This window comes from Psittacula echo (genome assembly GCF_963264785.1).
Source record: "Psittacula echo genome assembly, chromosome: 11".
NCBI lineage: Eukaryota > Metazoa > Chordata > Aves > Psittaciformes > Psittacidae > Psittacula > Psittacula echo.
In genome coordinates this window covers 14,108,384-14,124,690 of record NC_137746.1, presented here as the reverse complement: position 1 = coordinate 14,124,690, position 16,307 = coordinate 14,108,384, and the positions used below count along the sequence as shown (strand labels likewise).

Sequence of the window (16,307 nt, the reverse complement as noted above, 5' to 3'; positions counted from 1 at the left end):
CCCTGTGCAGCCAGCACTGGTGCTTACTGCTGGGGGTTAGACCTCTGACCAGCCTTTGGGAAAGCAGGGCATGGAGTAAACACGGATCGACCCCTCCTCAGAGCACAGGGGGAGGGAAGGAAGGTGGCCTAGGAGAAGGGGGACTGCCCAGGGGCTGCCCCACCATGTCCAACAGTGCTTGTGCCCGCTCCTGGAGCTCTGGGGTGCTCTGGTGCTGCTCCAGGGCCTGGTGCCCGCCTTGTCTGATGAAGTCAGCAGCAGCCTGTGAGAGAGGAGAGGGGCGACAGTTGCAGTGTGCCACTTGAGTGGCTGCAGCAGATGATCCTGTGTGCTCAGAGCCACCACGGGGAATGGGGTTGAAGGAACTCCCAGACACTGAAGTCCCAAGCCAGGTGAACCAGTCATGGGCATTGCTGGCTGGGCATGCAGAGAGCTTGAAGTAACCACAACTGAATCAAAAGAATCCCCCCATAATAACCTCAAAATGACAAACAACTTGCCCCAAAAAACAGTTGTCAGACTTACAGACTAGGGTGGAAGGGACCTTAAAGCTCATCCAGTCCCAAGCCCCTGCCACAGGGGGCAACCTTCCACTAGAGCAGCTTTCTCCAATCCCCTGTGTCCAACCTGGCCTTGAACACTGCCAGGGATGGGGCAGCCACAGCTTCTCTGGGCACCCTGTGCCAGTGCCTCAACACCCTCAAGGTAAAGAGATCTAAATCTCCCCTCTTCAGTTTAAAGCCATGTCCCTACAGGCCCTTGTCCAAAGCCCCTCTCCAGCTTTCTTGTAGGCCCCCTTTGTCAAAGAACTTCCCAGCGGCACAGAAGGACGTAAGCACTTCCATGCTCTGCCTCACGTGAGTGCCCCACTTTAGGCATGTGTTTGAGTGCTGAGGAGTGGGGGGTAGTGGGGCAATGACAGAATGCATTTAAATCATCATCATCATCCACATCTCGGGCTTGATTCTGGGCTCTTACCTCTGGGCAGTGCAGGAAGAGGAGGTGCAGCAGCTCCAAGCACTGCCCCACGGCCTCAGGGTTGGGCAGTGTGAGGGTGGGCAGCAGCAGGGGCAGGGTTGGCTGCTGGTGCAGACGCTGGCAGAACGCCGGTCCCTTCACTGCTATATTGCACACAACTGTCAGGACCTGGGTGGAGAAACCATGACACAGAATGAGCAGTGTATGTGCAGGTTGCTCCAAGTCCCATCCAACCTAGCCTTGAACACTGCCAGGGATGGGGCAGCCACAGCTTTTGAAAGCTCCTGAAAGTCCAGTGCTTCCCTCCAGACCAGGGCACAAGGTGAGGTCTTACCAACACAGTGGCCATCTGGGAACAAGGCAGGAGCTGCAGCAGGGCTGGGAGCAGGTCCAGGGAGAGCAGAGCGGAGCAGAAGAAGGGCTCATGTGCTGGGGTGGGCACGGGAGGAACGTGTCAGTAAAACTGAGGTTCTGAGGGGTCTCTGCAGACAAGGCTGCCAGCAATCGAGGTAGGGCCTGGCAGCAGCTCTGGCTCTGCGGGATGCTCACCTGTGAGGTTGTTCAGCAGCCAGAGACACTCCTGGGCGATGAAGGGGTGCTGCTGGAGGAAGCTCTGGAGGATGAGGAAGATGGCGATAAGCAGGCGCTCATCCTGCACCTGCACTTCACAGCCTGTGTCCTCTGCAAGCAGGTTGCTGAGACACCGCAGCACCGGGCACACGAGCTGTGACAGTGGGAACACAGAGCCCTTTACCTGACCATATCCCTACAGTGCTGCTGAGAACAGCCAGTGCTCAGTGCCCTGCTCATGTCTTACCAGCTCCAGGCCCTCAGCAGCATCTGGAGGGGGTTCAGAAGCCAGGTCGAGCAAGACCGAGGTGAGGGCAGGAAAAGCCCCCAGTGACAGCAGAGCTGTGTTGGCCGTTTGGCTGCAAAGGAAAGGCAATGTGAGTGCTCATGGTGCTCAGAGAGGGAAAACTGCTGCAGCCCTGCATAATAACAGGGCCTGGAAACTCAGAGCTTTCTCCTGAACCACCACAGGGCTTTTTTCTTGTTTGAGCAGCAGCCTGTGACTCAGTTTAAAAGCCCATGGAAAACAGAGGCACTGCAGTTATCTGTGTGGGTCTGGAAACAGCCCCAATCCTTCGAGTACCCACACGTTCCTTTCTGCTGGGGCTGCTGAAAGAGATGGCACTGGAGCAGCCACACCAAGGCAGAGAGCAGCCAGCCTGGCCAGGTGACACTGGGAAAGTCCCAGAGCATGAGGATTTAGGGAGTGGGGGAGACAACTCCAGCCATGGGGAGATGATTTGCAGGGTTTCAGAGGACTAGGAACAGCCTCCTCAGGTTTATCACCTGTTATGACCTTGTAAAGGAACTCTATGATCAGATGGAGTGGGAATGGCCAGGATGGCAGGGAAGTTATTTTTCTCAAGGGAAAGAGGCAAGGGGAGGCAATTCAGGTCCCCTCACAGGACCCTGAGCCTTTCAGCCTCTCTGGCTGCCCCTAGGGAACGCAAAATGAGGAGAGAAAAGCACTTTACCTACAAATGATGTAGTGCAGACACCATGCAAACTCCACGGCTGCTCCTATCCCAGCCTTGAGGCCTGAGCAAACCAGTCGAAGCATGTGCTGGGGGAGAGCAGACGCCAGAACCAGGCTGGGGTCAGAACAACAGAGTTAACGGAGGCACAGGCCAGAGCACAAACACAACAGACACCTGACAGGCAGGCACCAGCCCTGTCTCCACAGACAGACCTGGAAGAGACTCCTGCCAAAGGGCTGCAGCCTCAGACACCACTAAGGCCCAGCCCAAGCTCTCCCTGTTCATGGCAGGGCCTGAGGGTTCTCAGGGCACTGTAGCCAGGGTCACATTTTTGGCACTGGGGGCTATCAAGCTGGTCTTGTCCTTTGCAGGAGGAATACAGCCAGCATTCCCCTGCAAGCCTGCCCTGCTCCACACTGTCCTTTACTGAAATACCAGAGCTGTCTGCTCAGATGAGGCTGAGGGAGAAGAGTCAAGCCCCACACCCTGTTCTGCAACAAAACCTCCATCGTTCTGGTAGGGTTCTGCTCTGAGCTATTAATATCACTGAGATGGGAAAGGAGTTGTTGTCCCTGGCACACAAATACCACACTGAGCCCCAGGGCCCATCCTGATGCAGGGTTATGAGGCTGGGACTCACGGAATGATCTCTGTGGGGGCTTCCTTGGCTTGGAGGAGCTGCGAGAGGACGTAGCCCAGACCTTCCAGCACAGCCTCGTGCGGGGACTGCAATCAGAGAGAGCAAAGCTAATCCCACGTGACAGAGCCGGGGGATCCCAGCTGCTGAGAGCAAGATACCTCTTTGGAACATCAGAGCGAGCAGCTGAGCGGCACAGCTTAGTACCTACAGCCAACACCTAAAGACCATGAGAATAGGGCCATTCTGGGGCAGGGCAGGGGAAGAATGTGGCTGAGCTATTTCACCCACCTGGATGCAGGATACCAGCACTGGAATGATGCCCTGAGGCAGAAGCCGCTTTCTCACAGCTTCACTTTCTACTACCAGGTTCCCCAGCGTGTACAAACACAGCTCCTGAAACACACCAAGAGAGCAGGTCACCCGTGGCAGGGGTTTGGAATTGGATGAGCTTTAAGGCCCCTTCCAAACCAAATCATTCTGTGATACGATTCTATGATCTCCCTGAGACCCTTCTAATTCCACAGTATTTCCCTGGAAAGACTGTGCTACATTAAAATGTGCTTATCACCTTGGGGTTGCTCACCAGCTTGCTCCTTAGCTCCAATCCTGTCTGTCTCTCAGAGAAGCACAGTGTGCAGCACAGGGTGCACTGCTCAGCAGCTGGCAATACAGAGCTATGCCTTTGCCCAGGTCAAACTGCACCGCGCGGAGCCGAAGGCACTCTCTGCTCCTCTGACCCAAATTCCTGCTTCTTGCATGCAGGTACCCTGCCAAAGCAGCTGTCCCTGACCCAGCCTGCAGCTGCTCATTCCTTTCACTTTTCCAACCTCTTTTCAAACACTCAGCTGACTTCCATCTGGTATTTCTGCTTTACCCATACACAGACACCAGGGTTCCTCCTGTCCAGGCCCAGAGGCCAGAACTCAAGTCTAAGGATAGAGCCCAGCTACCACACTGCAGTCCCTAAATGGAGCTTGGAGCTGGAGAGGAGGAACCATTGCAAATGGGGAAGAACACTGGCTCCTGGGCTGTGGCAGGAGGATTTGCCTGGCCTGGATAAGACCTGAGAGCATTTAGAAACAGTCTGCAGCTACCTGGAACACAATGGAACCAAACTCCTCTTGGTGAGGGCACAGTGAAGGGGGTCTCCATGTGTTCAAGACTTGGCCAGATGCTGGGCTAGCACTGGGGACAAGGGGAAGGTTGAAGCAGAGACTTCCAGGGGCCCCTTCCTGCCAGCACTCCCCTGTGAGCCACGTTAGGCTAAGGCTGGTCAAGAGAGGCCAACACCCAACTGCTATCAAAGGGTTATCAGGTGCCAGTGCCCAGGCAAATATGGATCTTACCGTGAATTCAATGCTGTGTCCAGAGAGGTAGGTGAGGAGGTAGGAGGTCACTGGCAGACATGCCTCAGCCACAGCAGGGTCACTGGAGTGGGACAGCTCATGGAGACAGCGGCCTGCCTGCATCTGCACGTCAGCGAGGCTGCTGGTGAAGAGCCCGATGAGTGTCCGGATGCTGCCGTCCAGCCTGGTGGAACACAAAAGGTGCCGTCACCTCCTGCCCTCCCAGCCTCAGCCACACACCAGCTCACACACACAGGGACTGGGACAAAGGGCCACTCTGGACATGCCCAAGATAACAGCCATGCAGGGCCAAGCCCTGGGCTGACCTGACAAACTTCTGCTGAGTCTCCTTGTTCCGCAGAGCCCAGCAGAGGTGGCCGAGAGATCTTTTCCTGTCCTCGGAGCCCTTCTGCACGCTCCTGAGCAGCTCAAGAACCTGTCCGAGAATGGAAAGATGGACGGGTGAACTCCCAGAAGTGACAGGGCTACGATTTCATCCTGTTCATCCTGGGGGCAAAGAAACCCAGGGCAAAAAGAGATGGTAACAAAGAACCTCATTGTATCTCACTGCAGCACTGACTCAGAAAACACCCCCCAGCCCACGGCCACCTGGGCTCCTCTGCGTGCCTGGAGGCTGGGAAGACCCCAGGAACCCCCAACACCACATTGTTCACCTCATTCTCCGAGAGAGGGTCCGGCTCAATCCCTGCTCCGTCCGGTGCCCCCTCCTCTGCGGCGGTGTCCTCCCGCAGTAGCCGCTTGCTGACCAGCTGCTCCTGCCGCCGGGCTTTCCTGAGCGCTGTGATTGAAACGGTCCCCGTCACCACTGGCCTAGGTCAAGGCGCTTTTCCATGCCAGCAAAGAGCCTCATTCCTTTTACCAGGGAGACGCTGCCAGCTCCTCTTGTGTGAGCCGGGGGGGATGTGTGAGACAGTGGCTGCATTTAGACCCTGCACAATGCAGGGCTGGGCACTGCTCAGGCTGGGAAGCCACGGCTGGGTGAGCCAGGCTGGATGGGGCTCGGAGCAACCTGCTCTAGTGGAAGGTGACCCTGACCGTGGCAGGGGATTGGAACTGGGTGAGCTTTAAGGTCCCTCTCAACACAAACCAGCCTGGGATTCTACGATTCTAAAGGCACAAAAGCACCAGAGGTGTGAGGAGCAGGGTGGTTTCACATAGGCAGGTTTCAGAAAACCCAAACCGCAGCAGGAAATGAGGAATCCAGGTCAGAAACACGTGGATTTAATAAGAAAAGAGGGTGTAAAATGCTAAAAAGCTTCCTCGAGGGGCAAGGACTCGCAGCCGGGGTGCTCCCACCCTCGGCGGAGGCACAGACCCGCCCGGCCCCTCCGCTCCTGGGCCCGAGCCCGAGCCCGGGCCCGGGCCCGGCCGCGGCCCCGTCCGGCCGCGCTGCCGCCTCCCGCACGGGCAGGCCCCGGCCCCATCCGGACCTGCCTCCTGCTCCCGCCGCCGCGCCCGTAGCTCCTCCGCGCCGCGGGTGCAGGATCCGGACCCGCGCTGCCGCCGACCCCACATGGCGGCGGCGGGAGGAGGAGAAACCGGAACGGAGCGAGGCCGCCACTGACGGTCGAAGCCCCCCCCCCCGCCTCCCTGAGCGCCAAGACCGGCCCTTCCCGGGGATCTGCTGGGCCCCCCCGGCATCGGCTGCTGCAGCCGCCAGGGGGAGCTCGGCAGCGCCGCTGCGGGGCTGGAGTTGGATGCGTTCTTAGGCAGAAGCTCTCCCCCGTTAGGGTGCTGAGGCGCTGGCCCAGGGTGCCCAGAGAAGCTGTGGCTGCCCCATCCCTGGCAGTGTTCAAGGCCAGGTTGGACACAGGGGCTTGGAGCAACCTGCTCTAGTGGAAGGTGTCCCTGCCCGTGGCAGGGGTTGGAACTGGATGAGCTTTAAGGTCCCTTCCAACACAAACCAGTCTGGTATCTCTGAAGCCATCCAGCCGTCATGCTCAGGCAAGGTTTCTCCCCCGCAGGCCTGGGTTGCGTGCTTCTCGAACCCAAAAGAAGCACTGACACTTAACGAGGAACGTCAGACAATGGGTCTTAGCGTGCTGGGATCTTCCACAGTGGTTACAAGAACAAGAAGTCAGCACCCAAAGGACGGCTCTGCACCCACATGTTTGTCTGTGTGACCACCAAGGAGGGAAGAGAGCTCAGTTTTACCCAAAAAGGCAATATGGAGGAATTTTGGCAGCTGGTGCCCAGGAATGAGCAATGAAAAAGTACCAGGCCTGGAGATGCCACCCTCACCCAAAGAACGGAGGCTGCTATGGCTTTTCCACAGTGCCCCCAGACCTGCCTTCCCTTCACCCATCCCAGCAGCAGTGCAGAGTGAGACAGGCAGCTCTGCCCCAGCCCTTGTCACACTGATGGCAGCTCTGGGATGCCTGGGAATGTGTCTTCTAGCCATGCAGTTTCATTGCCCTTTGGAAACCCTTTCTGAAGCCCAGCACAGGCAGAGGAATCCCCAGGTAAAGAAGAAATCCCTGACAGAACTTTCCAAGTGCTTGGTGGTCTCTGCTCACTGGTGGAGAACGCTGACACTTTGGTGTAGGCACAGCCACCAGGTGCCAAAGGAGCACAGGGCAAGTGATGCGGCTTCATTGGCCAACCTGCTGAAGCCAACCTTCGGTGAAGAAGTGCCTTTTGCAGCGCTGCGCTGTGCACACAGCCCATGGGAAGTTGTCCCATCCCCCTGCTACACAGGACACAAGTGTCTGGGGATGTTTGGATACTTAGTATGGTATTCCCGTACCCTGCTGGGGGTGCTGGTCAATGAGAAGCTCTCCATGACCCGGTTTCAGTGTGCGCTTGAGCCCAGAACCTCCCCGTGTGCTGGGCTGCACCCCCAGAGCGTGAGCAGCAGTCGAGGGAGGGGATCCTGCCCCTCTGCTGTGCTCTGGGAGACCCCCCCTGCAGTTCTGATCCAGCTCTGGGGCAACAGCACAAGAGGGACCGGGAGCTGTTGGAGTGAGTGCAGAGGAGGCCACCGAGATGCTGTGAGGGCTGGAGCAGCTCTGCTCTGGAGCCAGGCTGAGAGAGCTGGGCTGGGTCAGCCTGGAGAAGAGAAGGCTCCTGAAGGGGAGACCTGAGAGCAGCTCCAGTGCCTAAAGGGGCTGCAGGAAACCTGGAGAGGGGCTTTGGACAAGGGCCTGTAGGGACAGGCCAAGGGGAATGGCTTTAACCTGCCAGAGGGGAGACTGAGATGAGCTCTTGGGCAGAAGCTCTTCCCTGTGAGGGTGCTGAGGCGCTGGCCCAGGGTGCCCAGAGAAGCTGTGGCTGCCCCATCCCTGGCAGTGTTCAAGGCCAGGTTGGACACAGGGGCTTGGAGCAAGCTGCTCTAGTGGAAAGTGTCCCTGCCTGTGGCAGGGGGTTGGAACTGATGAGCTTTAAGGTCTCTTCCAACAGAAACCATTCCATTATTCTTCATTGCGTCCTGCATGGTGCTCAGCACTGGGCTCTGAGGCACAGCAAGCCCAGAGCATCTGGAAGCATAGATGTGTTCGGGCCCGTCCTGGGAGTGCATTTAGGGAACTTTGACCATGCTTTCCTAGGAAAGCGAGCAGCATTGGCACCCTGACCAAACATGCCCCCAGCCATGGGCAGCCACAAGCCTCGCTGCAGGGAAACAAAGAAGTTGGGCGGTTGCTGCACAGCACGTGGCTCCCCGGGCACAGCCCGTCCTGCTCAGGAAGCTCTGCAGCAGGAGCAGGGGCAGCACCCAGGAGCTTGCCTGGGGGTGCCCTCCACCCCACTGTGCAGTGCGATCACAGCAGGAGTGGCTGAGCGAGCGCAAGGGCATCTGCAAGACACCTGCAGGCACCAGCGTCTCATCCGGCTGCGTGACCGGGTGCAGGAGGGAGCTGAGCATTGCGAAGCTTTTGGCACCTAAGCCCTTGCTTTGGCAGCAGCGGGAGGAAGCAGCTGTGGGGCAGGGAAGCGTTCCGGTGTGCGTGGGTGAGTCACTGCCCAAACCTACCCCTGCTGCACGCTGTGCCCCCCGTGATGGGGACAACACACACAGCTTCTCCCCAGGAGTGTGGTGCAGCCCCCGATGGCACAGGGAGGTAGGAGTCCATTCGTTCTTGCCTGGGGAGGGATTTGGGATGTGGCCAGAAAGAGCCGATCGAGGCAAGCGCTGGCACAGGCTTGCTCAAAGCAGGAGGTTGGAGACCCCTGAAGCCTCATCGCCACCACCCCGCCGGGGTGCCTGGATGGAGCTGAGTCAGCGAGTTCTTAGCAGCCTTTAATCCTTGCTTGCTACTTCCCTGCAACCTGTTAAGGCTCTCCTGTCGGCTGCACAGCAAAGCCAAGCCTGGTGCTGACAGGGATGCGGCAGACCCTCAGATGTGATTTTCTGCTGTCCCCTTGGAAGCTGGTAATGAATCAAGTCACTTGGGTGAGAAAAAGGAAAATATGAAGCCTCTGTTGCAATTTCCTGCTTCAGATTACAGAGCACAGCACTCAGAGAAGCAAACAGAGCTGTGGCTCTCCCGTCATGTGGTCAGACTGACATATCTGGCTTCCCTGTCCCTAACTCCCTGGTTTTAGTTTCTCCTGACCCGTGGGATTTCCTGGTCTCTCAGGAACAGGACTCTGCAGCAGGGCAGCCCAGGCAGGAAAGCACAGAGCTGAAACCCTGCTTTTGCGGTGCAGGCAACCAGTGCCACCAACTCCCTCCCAATTTTGCTGGTGGTAGTGCTTTGCCCTGTGAGTGTGCTGGATCCATATGAAGGACACTCAGCTGGGCAGGAGGGATGAGGGCAGCGCTGTGCCCCTCAGAGGTGGCTCTCCATGGTCCTCTGCCCATGTTGCCTGCATCTCAGTGGTCCTCTCAGCTGCCTCTCACCACTGCTCTCCTCATTTCTAGGTCATTCAACATGAGCGTGGCTGTTCTCTTCCTTCTGGGGCTGAGGCTGTTGGAGGCAGAATGCAGGTGCTTCTTCAACCGCACTCAGGAGCACTGTGTGTGCTACAACCTGTCCCAGGAAAGCGCCGACAGCATCATCCAGTGCCTCCCAGCCTCTGTCGTGGAGTTTCGGGGGGGAGATCTGGAGAGATATGTAGCCTTCTCCATCAGGGACCCAGACCCCTCTACCATTGAGATGCTGGACTCCCTGGTATTCAGGAAGATCATCTTTGGTGATCTCCTGGTGCCCGAGATACTCCTTGCCCAAGTGCTGAGGTTCTTCTCCTACACCCACGTCCAGGAGCTGGTGTTTGACAGCTGCGTGTTTGAGGGCAGAGGCAATTGGGACAGAATGGCTGGCCAGGACTTGCCCATATTGTCCCTGCGCTTCCACAACGTGAGCTCTGCCGCACTGACGGGCCGCGAGCAGGACTTCTCCAGCCTGAGCAGCTTCCTCGGGGCTCTGCAGGAGCTGTCTATCACCACGTCCCTCCTCACCAGCCTGCCCTGTGCCATCGGGAGGCTCTTCACAGCCCTGCGCTCCCTGGACATGGCACAGAACAGCCTTGGGGATGAGAGCCTGATGCCCGCGTTCTGCAGCAGGGCTTTCCCTCAGCTCCGGGTGCTGAGTCTGCAGCGCAACAACCTGACATCCTACCACAGTGTGTGTGAGGGCGTGCAGCTGCTGCGGGAGCTCCAGCATCTCGACCTCAGCCAGAACAAGCTCACGGCAGACCCGTCCTCCTCCTGCCAGTGGCCGCTGTCCCTCCTCAGCTTTAACTTGTCTGATGCTGGCTTGGAAGAGGTCCTCACACCTCTGCCCCCCCACCTGGAAGTGCTGGACATGAGCTGCAACCACCTCCACACTGTAGACATCTCCCTCAGCTCCTTGAAGAAGCTCTTCCTGAGCCAAAATATGCTGGAGGCTGCGCCCTCCATCAGGAATCACCCCTTGTTGGACACCCTGCACCTGGACAACAACTCCATCATGGAGCTGCCGTGGGACGAGATGAAGAACCTGCGGGATGTGGCCGCAGCTGACAACCCCTACCTGTGCTCATGCTCTGAGGCAGGGGGGCTGCAGGCGCTGGCAGCCATGGGGCAGCTGGGGCAGGGCTGGCCCCAGCACTACATGTGCCACGCTCCCCCTCACTACCGGGGCAGGCTGGTGGAGGACGTGCCGGTCTCAGTGCTGCAGTGTAACAGTGCTGCTGTGGTCGTCCCCATCTGCATCATCCTGGTCCTGATCACCGTGGCTGGAGCTGTCTCCTTGGTCCGATCCAGACCTGAGCTCATCCGATCCTGCCCCAGAGTGTGAAGGGGACCTGTGACCATCCCCATGGGGGCTGCAAGGCCAGGAGCTCTCTGGGAAGACTCACAGGACCCCCAAGTGCTGGTAAAGGGCTCTCAGTGTTCCCGGTTGCCGTGGTTTAAGCCCAGCCAGCAACTAAACACCACACAGCCACTCACCCCCTGCCTGTGGGATGGGAGGGAGAACTGGAAAACAGGTGTAAAACCTGTGGGTTGAGGTAAGAACAGTCTGATAATTGAAATAAAAGTAAAATGGAACAATAATAAACCAGGAATAACAACAGCAATGACAGTAACAACAATAATGCTAGCAATAGCTGGTACCCTTAATATATCAAGGGTGATAGCTAATAAGCTACAGGGATGATGATACTACTACAAATAATAATAGGAAACAGAGAGGAAAGAATAACCCGCTCCCCACTGGCTCCTTCTGGGCAGCTCCCCCCAGTTTGTATTTCATATAGAAATATGTATAAATAAATACATATTACCCCCCAGTTTATAGTTTATATTGCAGTTTTATCCCACTGGGCATGCCGTGCTGTGGTACAGAATATCTCTTTGGCTGGTTTGGATCAAGGGTCCTGTCTCTGCTTCCTCCTGGCTTCTTGTGCCCCTCCTCACAGGCAGAGCATGAGAGACTGAACAGTCCTTGATCAGGATGAGCGCTGCTGAGCAACAACTAAAACATGGGTCTGTTATCAGCATTAGTCTCAGACTTAAAGCCAGAACACAGCTCTGCACCAGCTACCAGGAAGAAAATGAACCCTATCCCAGCCAAGGTCACCAGTCCAGGCTATGGAGCAGGATGGTCCCCAGAATTATCCCACAGTGGCTGCTGCTTGCTCCTTGTGCCTAGGAAACCTTCATGGTAGTCCAAGGTCCCTCACATCCCACCCCTGCCTTGCAAAGATGTGCTTCTTGGAGCCAGGAGTGAATGGGTCCAGGTACTTGTCTCCCATGCTCCTGCTGACTGCACCCAACACCCATTAATAATGCAGGGGAACAGGATCCCCCGTGTAACCCCATCCCCTGCCCTGTCCAGCCGCTGCTGAGCTGGCCATGGATGCTGGGGAGGTGAGTGCCATCGTGGGGACATCACAGGGTGGTTTGGGGGCTTGCCTGCGTGTGTGGGGCAGGACCCAGCTCATCCCCCTCTGCCCTGTGTCCCGGCAGGATGTGTGTGTGAAAGCGGCCGTGGGACTGCACAAGGCAGCAGGTAGAGCCCTGCTCAACACCTCAGGGCCTTCAGCGTGAACCTCCATGCCAGGGCACTGGTGCTGGTGGGCCTGGCCTGGGCAATGGTGATGGGAGGGGATGTCCTCCTCATCCTGGTGGCTCTGAGCACTGTGGTTGTGGTGGGAGGGCTTGGGAACCACATGGAGTCCTGGGACCCGGGTCCAGGCAGCATTAGGAGGAGCAGAGCTGGGGCAGGGGGGTGATGTCCCCCACACCAGCCCATGTGCAGTGTTCCCAGGAGCAGGGGACAGCTCTGCAGCCAGCAGTGAGGACCCCCTGAAGCTCCTTTTTGCTGGGAATGATGCCCAGGTGAGAGCGGCCAGGACACGGGTAACAAGGGTACAAGGGGCCCTGGGGAAGCAGACCGGAGCAGGGGGGCTCTGTCTACTTGGGACTGTGATGGGTGCTGAGGTCTTGGCCTGATCCATGCCCTACACCCTTATGGGCTACTCTCTTGTGGGGGGCTGTTGGGGGCTACCAGATAGCAGAGGGGGTTTCCCCCCCACCCCTACCTGTGCTAAGCCCTCCATGCCATCTCTATCCCAGTATGCCCAGTCCCCCTTTACCCTGCAGTGGTCATACTGGGATCCGGGAAAGCTGAATATTGTCACCCTCCCTCATGCCAGGACAGCTGCTTCACTGTCGATGGTGTCTTCCGCTTGGACGGAGGACAGGTATTGCGGGCACCACGTCCTCCTGCACCCCTGTCCCCAGCCAGATGAGCAGGGACACACTGGCCCAGGCTGTTGGCTGGGGGCACTGGGCACCACTGCCACCTCCTCAGGTGTCACAGGCAGTGCTGGGGACCTGGGCCTTGGTCCTGTGTGTGGTTCTGCTGATGTTCCTTACCCCTGCCCTGTTTCCTCTGTGCTGCTGGGATGTGGCTGCCACACTGTCTGTGCCTTACTGTCCATGCTGTGCTCTCTGTGGCATGCTGTGCACCACTGCACCATACCATCCGTGCCATGCCATGCCACGCATGCTGCCATCTGCACCATGCCATCCATACCAGGCTACCTGTGCTGTGCTACCCGTGTACCCCACCTGTGTTGTGCTGCCCAATCCATGGCAGTGCCCTCTGTGCTGGGCCATCTGCACCGTGGTGTCCATGCTGTGCCGTGCTGGCTGTGCCATGCTGTGCCGTGCTGGCTGTGCCGTGCCATCCCTGCGTTGCTGGCTATGTCTGTCTTACAGGAGAAGGTTCTGGAGTTGGCAAGACCCCAGCTGGCCCTGGTTCCCCTTGGCTATAGCATGACCCTGATGCTGTGGGACCCACACAGCCCTGGGCCCCAGCTACCCTGCCAGAGCACCATCTGGCAGGTGAGGGCACAGAGAGAGGTGACAGGGAGAGCTGACAGCTCCTGGCTCATCCCACTGACCCTGGTCCTGCGGCTATGGGATGAGACCCAGCCACGGGTGCCACGAACCCAGGGCTCCCATCTTGACCAGCTTGTCCCCAGGTGATCAGCACCATCTTCCAAGAACTGGAGGCCCTGGGGGGTGATGTGCGGCGCCTGCAAACTGTCAGCCTGGTCCAGGTAGGGCAGGAGCAGGATGTGGTGGGCTGAGGGTCCCATTCCCTCTCTGCCAGCGGCCAGACCTTGCTGTGCCAAGGGGCATACATTGCCCCAGTGCCCTCTGCCAGAGGGTGACCAAAGCCTGCAGACCTTCAGATCCTGAGATTTCTCCCTTCTCAGCCCTTACCTTTGCATAGCCATGAGCAGGCTGGGTTCCTGGGGAGTACCAGCACTCCCCGCTTTGCCCCCCTCTGCCTAACGCAGCCCCGTTCTAGGTCTGCAGCCATGACAAAGCCTGGGACCTGCTTCATCCCGATGGCCGAGCCCTGCAAATGATGGATGTTGCACCCCTGGGCCTGTAGGTACCTGATACCCCGTGGTCGGGCAGCTGCTCCTGGGAGGTGGTACCCCAACATTGAGCACATGGGCTAGGCAGGGAGCATGGTGCCCAGCAGAGGATGGCCAGGGGCATCCCTCAGGGAGCACACAGGAGCTGGATGCACATCGGCATCCTCACTCACCCTGTTCTTCCTCTGCTTCCAGGATGGTGGAGGAGGCAATGGAAGTTGCTGTGTGTGATGCCCAAGCTGCCATCAGTGTGTATGCCTCAGGGCTGGGAGCCATCCCGGCACTGTTCCAGGGCTGTGCACAGCAGCTCCCTGCAGGCGGACACTCGGCCACACAGGGGTGAGGGCTTGGGCAGATATCCCATAGGGAGGGGAAGGGTTTGGGCCATGACCGTGGGCATCGCTGTGCTCTGCTCTCTAGAGATGCTCTCCCTAGAGCCGGCAGCCTCTTCACTCTCACTGTGGAGCGAGAGCTGGAGGGAGGCAGGCACCAGCGCTCGGCCCTCAGGATCCTGGCATCCCCTGGGGCCACCAGGCCCTGCCCCAGGCTGTACGTACTGGAGCTACAGCTCTGTGCTGGGCTGAGCCATGTCCCCTACCCTGGCACCCCCGTGGTGCTGCTGTGGGTCAGGAGGGATTTGGTACCCCTTTGAAGCAGGAGAGACCCCAACACCCCAGTGGGAGCACATGGCTGGGAGCCAAAGGGGTGCCATCACCCCTGGGGACATGGGCTTGGTACCAGCATGGCTCCTGTGGGTCGGGGCTCAGTCTGCCCAGCCCCATTCCTCTCCTGGGGTGTCCCTTGTCCTACACGCAGGGCACCGGGCACTGGCCACCCTCTGCCTGGCGCTGCCTGCCTGCCCTGGGTCATGGAGCAGTTGCTGGAGGGGAACAGCCTGACATTCCTGCTGCTGTGTGTGAAGCTGCCAGGTACCCCCTGGGACTGGGATGGTGCTTTGGGGTGTCCCCTCCCTGAGGTTTCCCCCCATCTCACCCCACTCCTGGCACTTGGTCCCAGACAGCAGTGGTTGGAGGCTGGAAACCAGCTCCACTTACCCTCATCCTGACTCTGTGCCAGGCAGTGGGGGGCGCTGCTGGGTCCCCGTGGTCCCTGCTCAGGGCTTGCTGCTGTCCCAGACACCTCCCGAGAAGAGGTCCTGGCGGCCCTGGGGCTGGCCGAGCGGGTGAAGGGGCTGGCCAGGAGGATCTCAGCCACGCTCTGGGACCCCGTGCAAGAGATCACAGCACGTCGGAGGCTGATCCGAGGGCTGCGGCTGGAGCTGCTGGCTGGAGCTGCAGTTCCCGAGCAGGAGGTGGCCCTGGCCCAGCTGCGGAAAGCCCTGCGGGAGCTGCGGGTGAGGGAAGTCCCCTGGCCACCACATTGGACCAGGATGAAGGCTGAGGTCCATGCTGGTGTCAACACTATTGTCCAGCACTGAGGGCAGGGGCTGAGGGCTTCCTGCTGGGGATCGAGGCAGAGCTGTATCCCTGGAGGTCTCCAGCACCCCAGCAAGGAACCTCTTTTCCAGGTGCTGAAGAGCCAAAGGTGGCAGAAGAAGCAGGCAGCAGCTGAGATGCTCAGGACAAGTGAGATGCATCAAACCACTACAAAGATGGGCACTGGTCAGGACATTACCCCCTCATCCAAGGATAACCCAGGTGCAGGAGAAGCCCTGAGTCCTGGTTGCATCCCCATTACATTTCCTGCTCCCACAGGACCAGGTCTCTGCAGGGAATACAGTGCCAGACCAGCAGCCTGGTGGCTCTGACTGATATTAGCCTAGAGGCAGCAGGTCTGGAGCGTGGGGACAGGCAGGCAGCCCACGACTGGGTGGCTGATCTGTGGGCAGGAAGCATCGCTTCACATGGTGGGAAAAGGCTGGAAGAGGCCTCAGTCTCTCTTCAGTCACACCACATCATGCTCATTCTCCTTCCCTCTCCCCACCCAGCACAGGGTGCCAGCAAGAGCAACCAGAGAGGAGACAGCCAAGCCCCCGTGAGCACAGGGCAGAGTCTGCTGGAGGAGCCCCCACCAAGCGAAGCACCGCAGCTCCTGACAAGGGGAGACACAGTGAGTGCTGGGTCCTTGAGTGCCCAGGGCCTGCAGCCCTCTGCTCCGGAAGCACTGGGTGCTCTGGGGTGCTGTCTGAGCCTGCTCTGCCCTGTCAGGCCAAGAGGAGAGCAAGAAGGTGGCACAGGAAGAATCATAGAATCCCAGCCTGGTTTGTGTTGGAAGGGACCTTAAAGCTCATCCAGTCCCAAGCCCCTGCCCCAGGGGGCAACCTTCCACTAGAGCAGCTTGCTCCAATCCCCTGTGTCCAACCTGGCCTTGAACACTGCCAGGGATGGGGCAGCCACAGCTTCTCTGGGCACCCTGTGCCAGCGCCTCAGCACCCTCACAGGTGGGAAACTTAGGCTTCTGCCTAAGAGCTCATCTCAGTCTCCCCTCTGGCAGGTT

General features: G+C 58.7%; 2 protein-coding genes across 2 annotated transcripts; one reads left to right on the top strand and one right to left on the bottom strand.

Moving 5' to 3' along the window:
* Positions 1-97: 97 nt before the first annotated feature.
* On the bottom strand, positions 98-6,047 carry TMCO6 (transmembrane and coiled-coil domains 6; the record flags this gene model as incomplete). Its single annotated transcript, XM_080626929.1, has 12 exons — positions 98-262; positions 979-1,146; positions 1,313-1,407; positions 1,528-1,702; positions 1,796-1,907; positions 2,523-2,639; positions 3,166-3,251; positions 3,454-3,558; positions 4,512-4,695; positions 4,838-4,947; positions 5,186-5,310; positions 5,963-6,047. The coding sequence occupies 12 exons, from the start codon at positions 6,045-6,047 to the stop codon at positions 98-100; spliced, it is 1,527 nt and encodes a 508-aa protein (XP_080483055.1).
* A 2,525-nt stretch (positions 6,048-8,572) lies between these two features.
* CD14 (CD14 molecule) lies at positions 8,573-11,268 on the top strand. The gene is made up of 2 exons (XM_080627027.1): positions 8,573-8,590; positions 9,394-11,268. The coding sequence occupies exon 2, from the start codon at positions 9,404-9,406 to the stop codon at positions 10,748-10,750; it is 1,347 nt and encodes a 448-aa protein (XP_080483153.1). The 5' UTR covers positions 8,573-8,590; positions 9,394-9,403; the 3' UTR covers positions 10,751-11,268.
* The last annotated feature ends 5,039 nt before the right edge of the window (positions 11,269-16,307 follow it).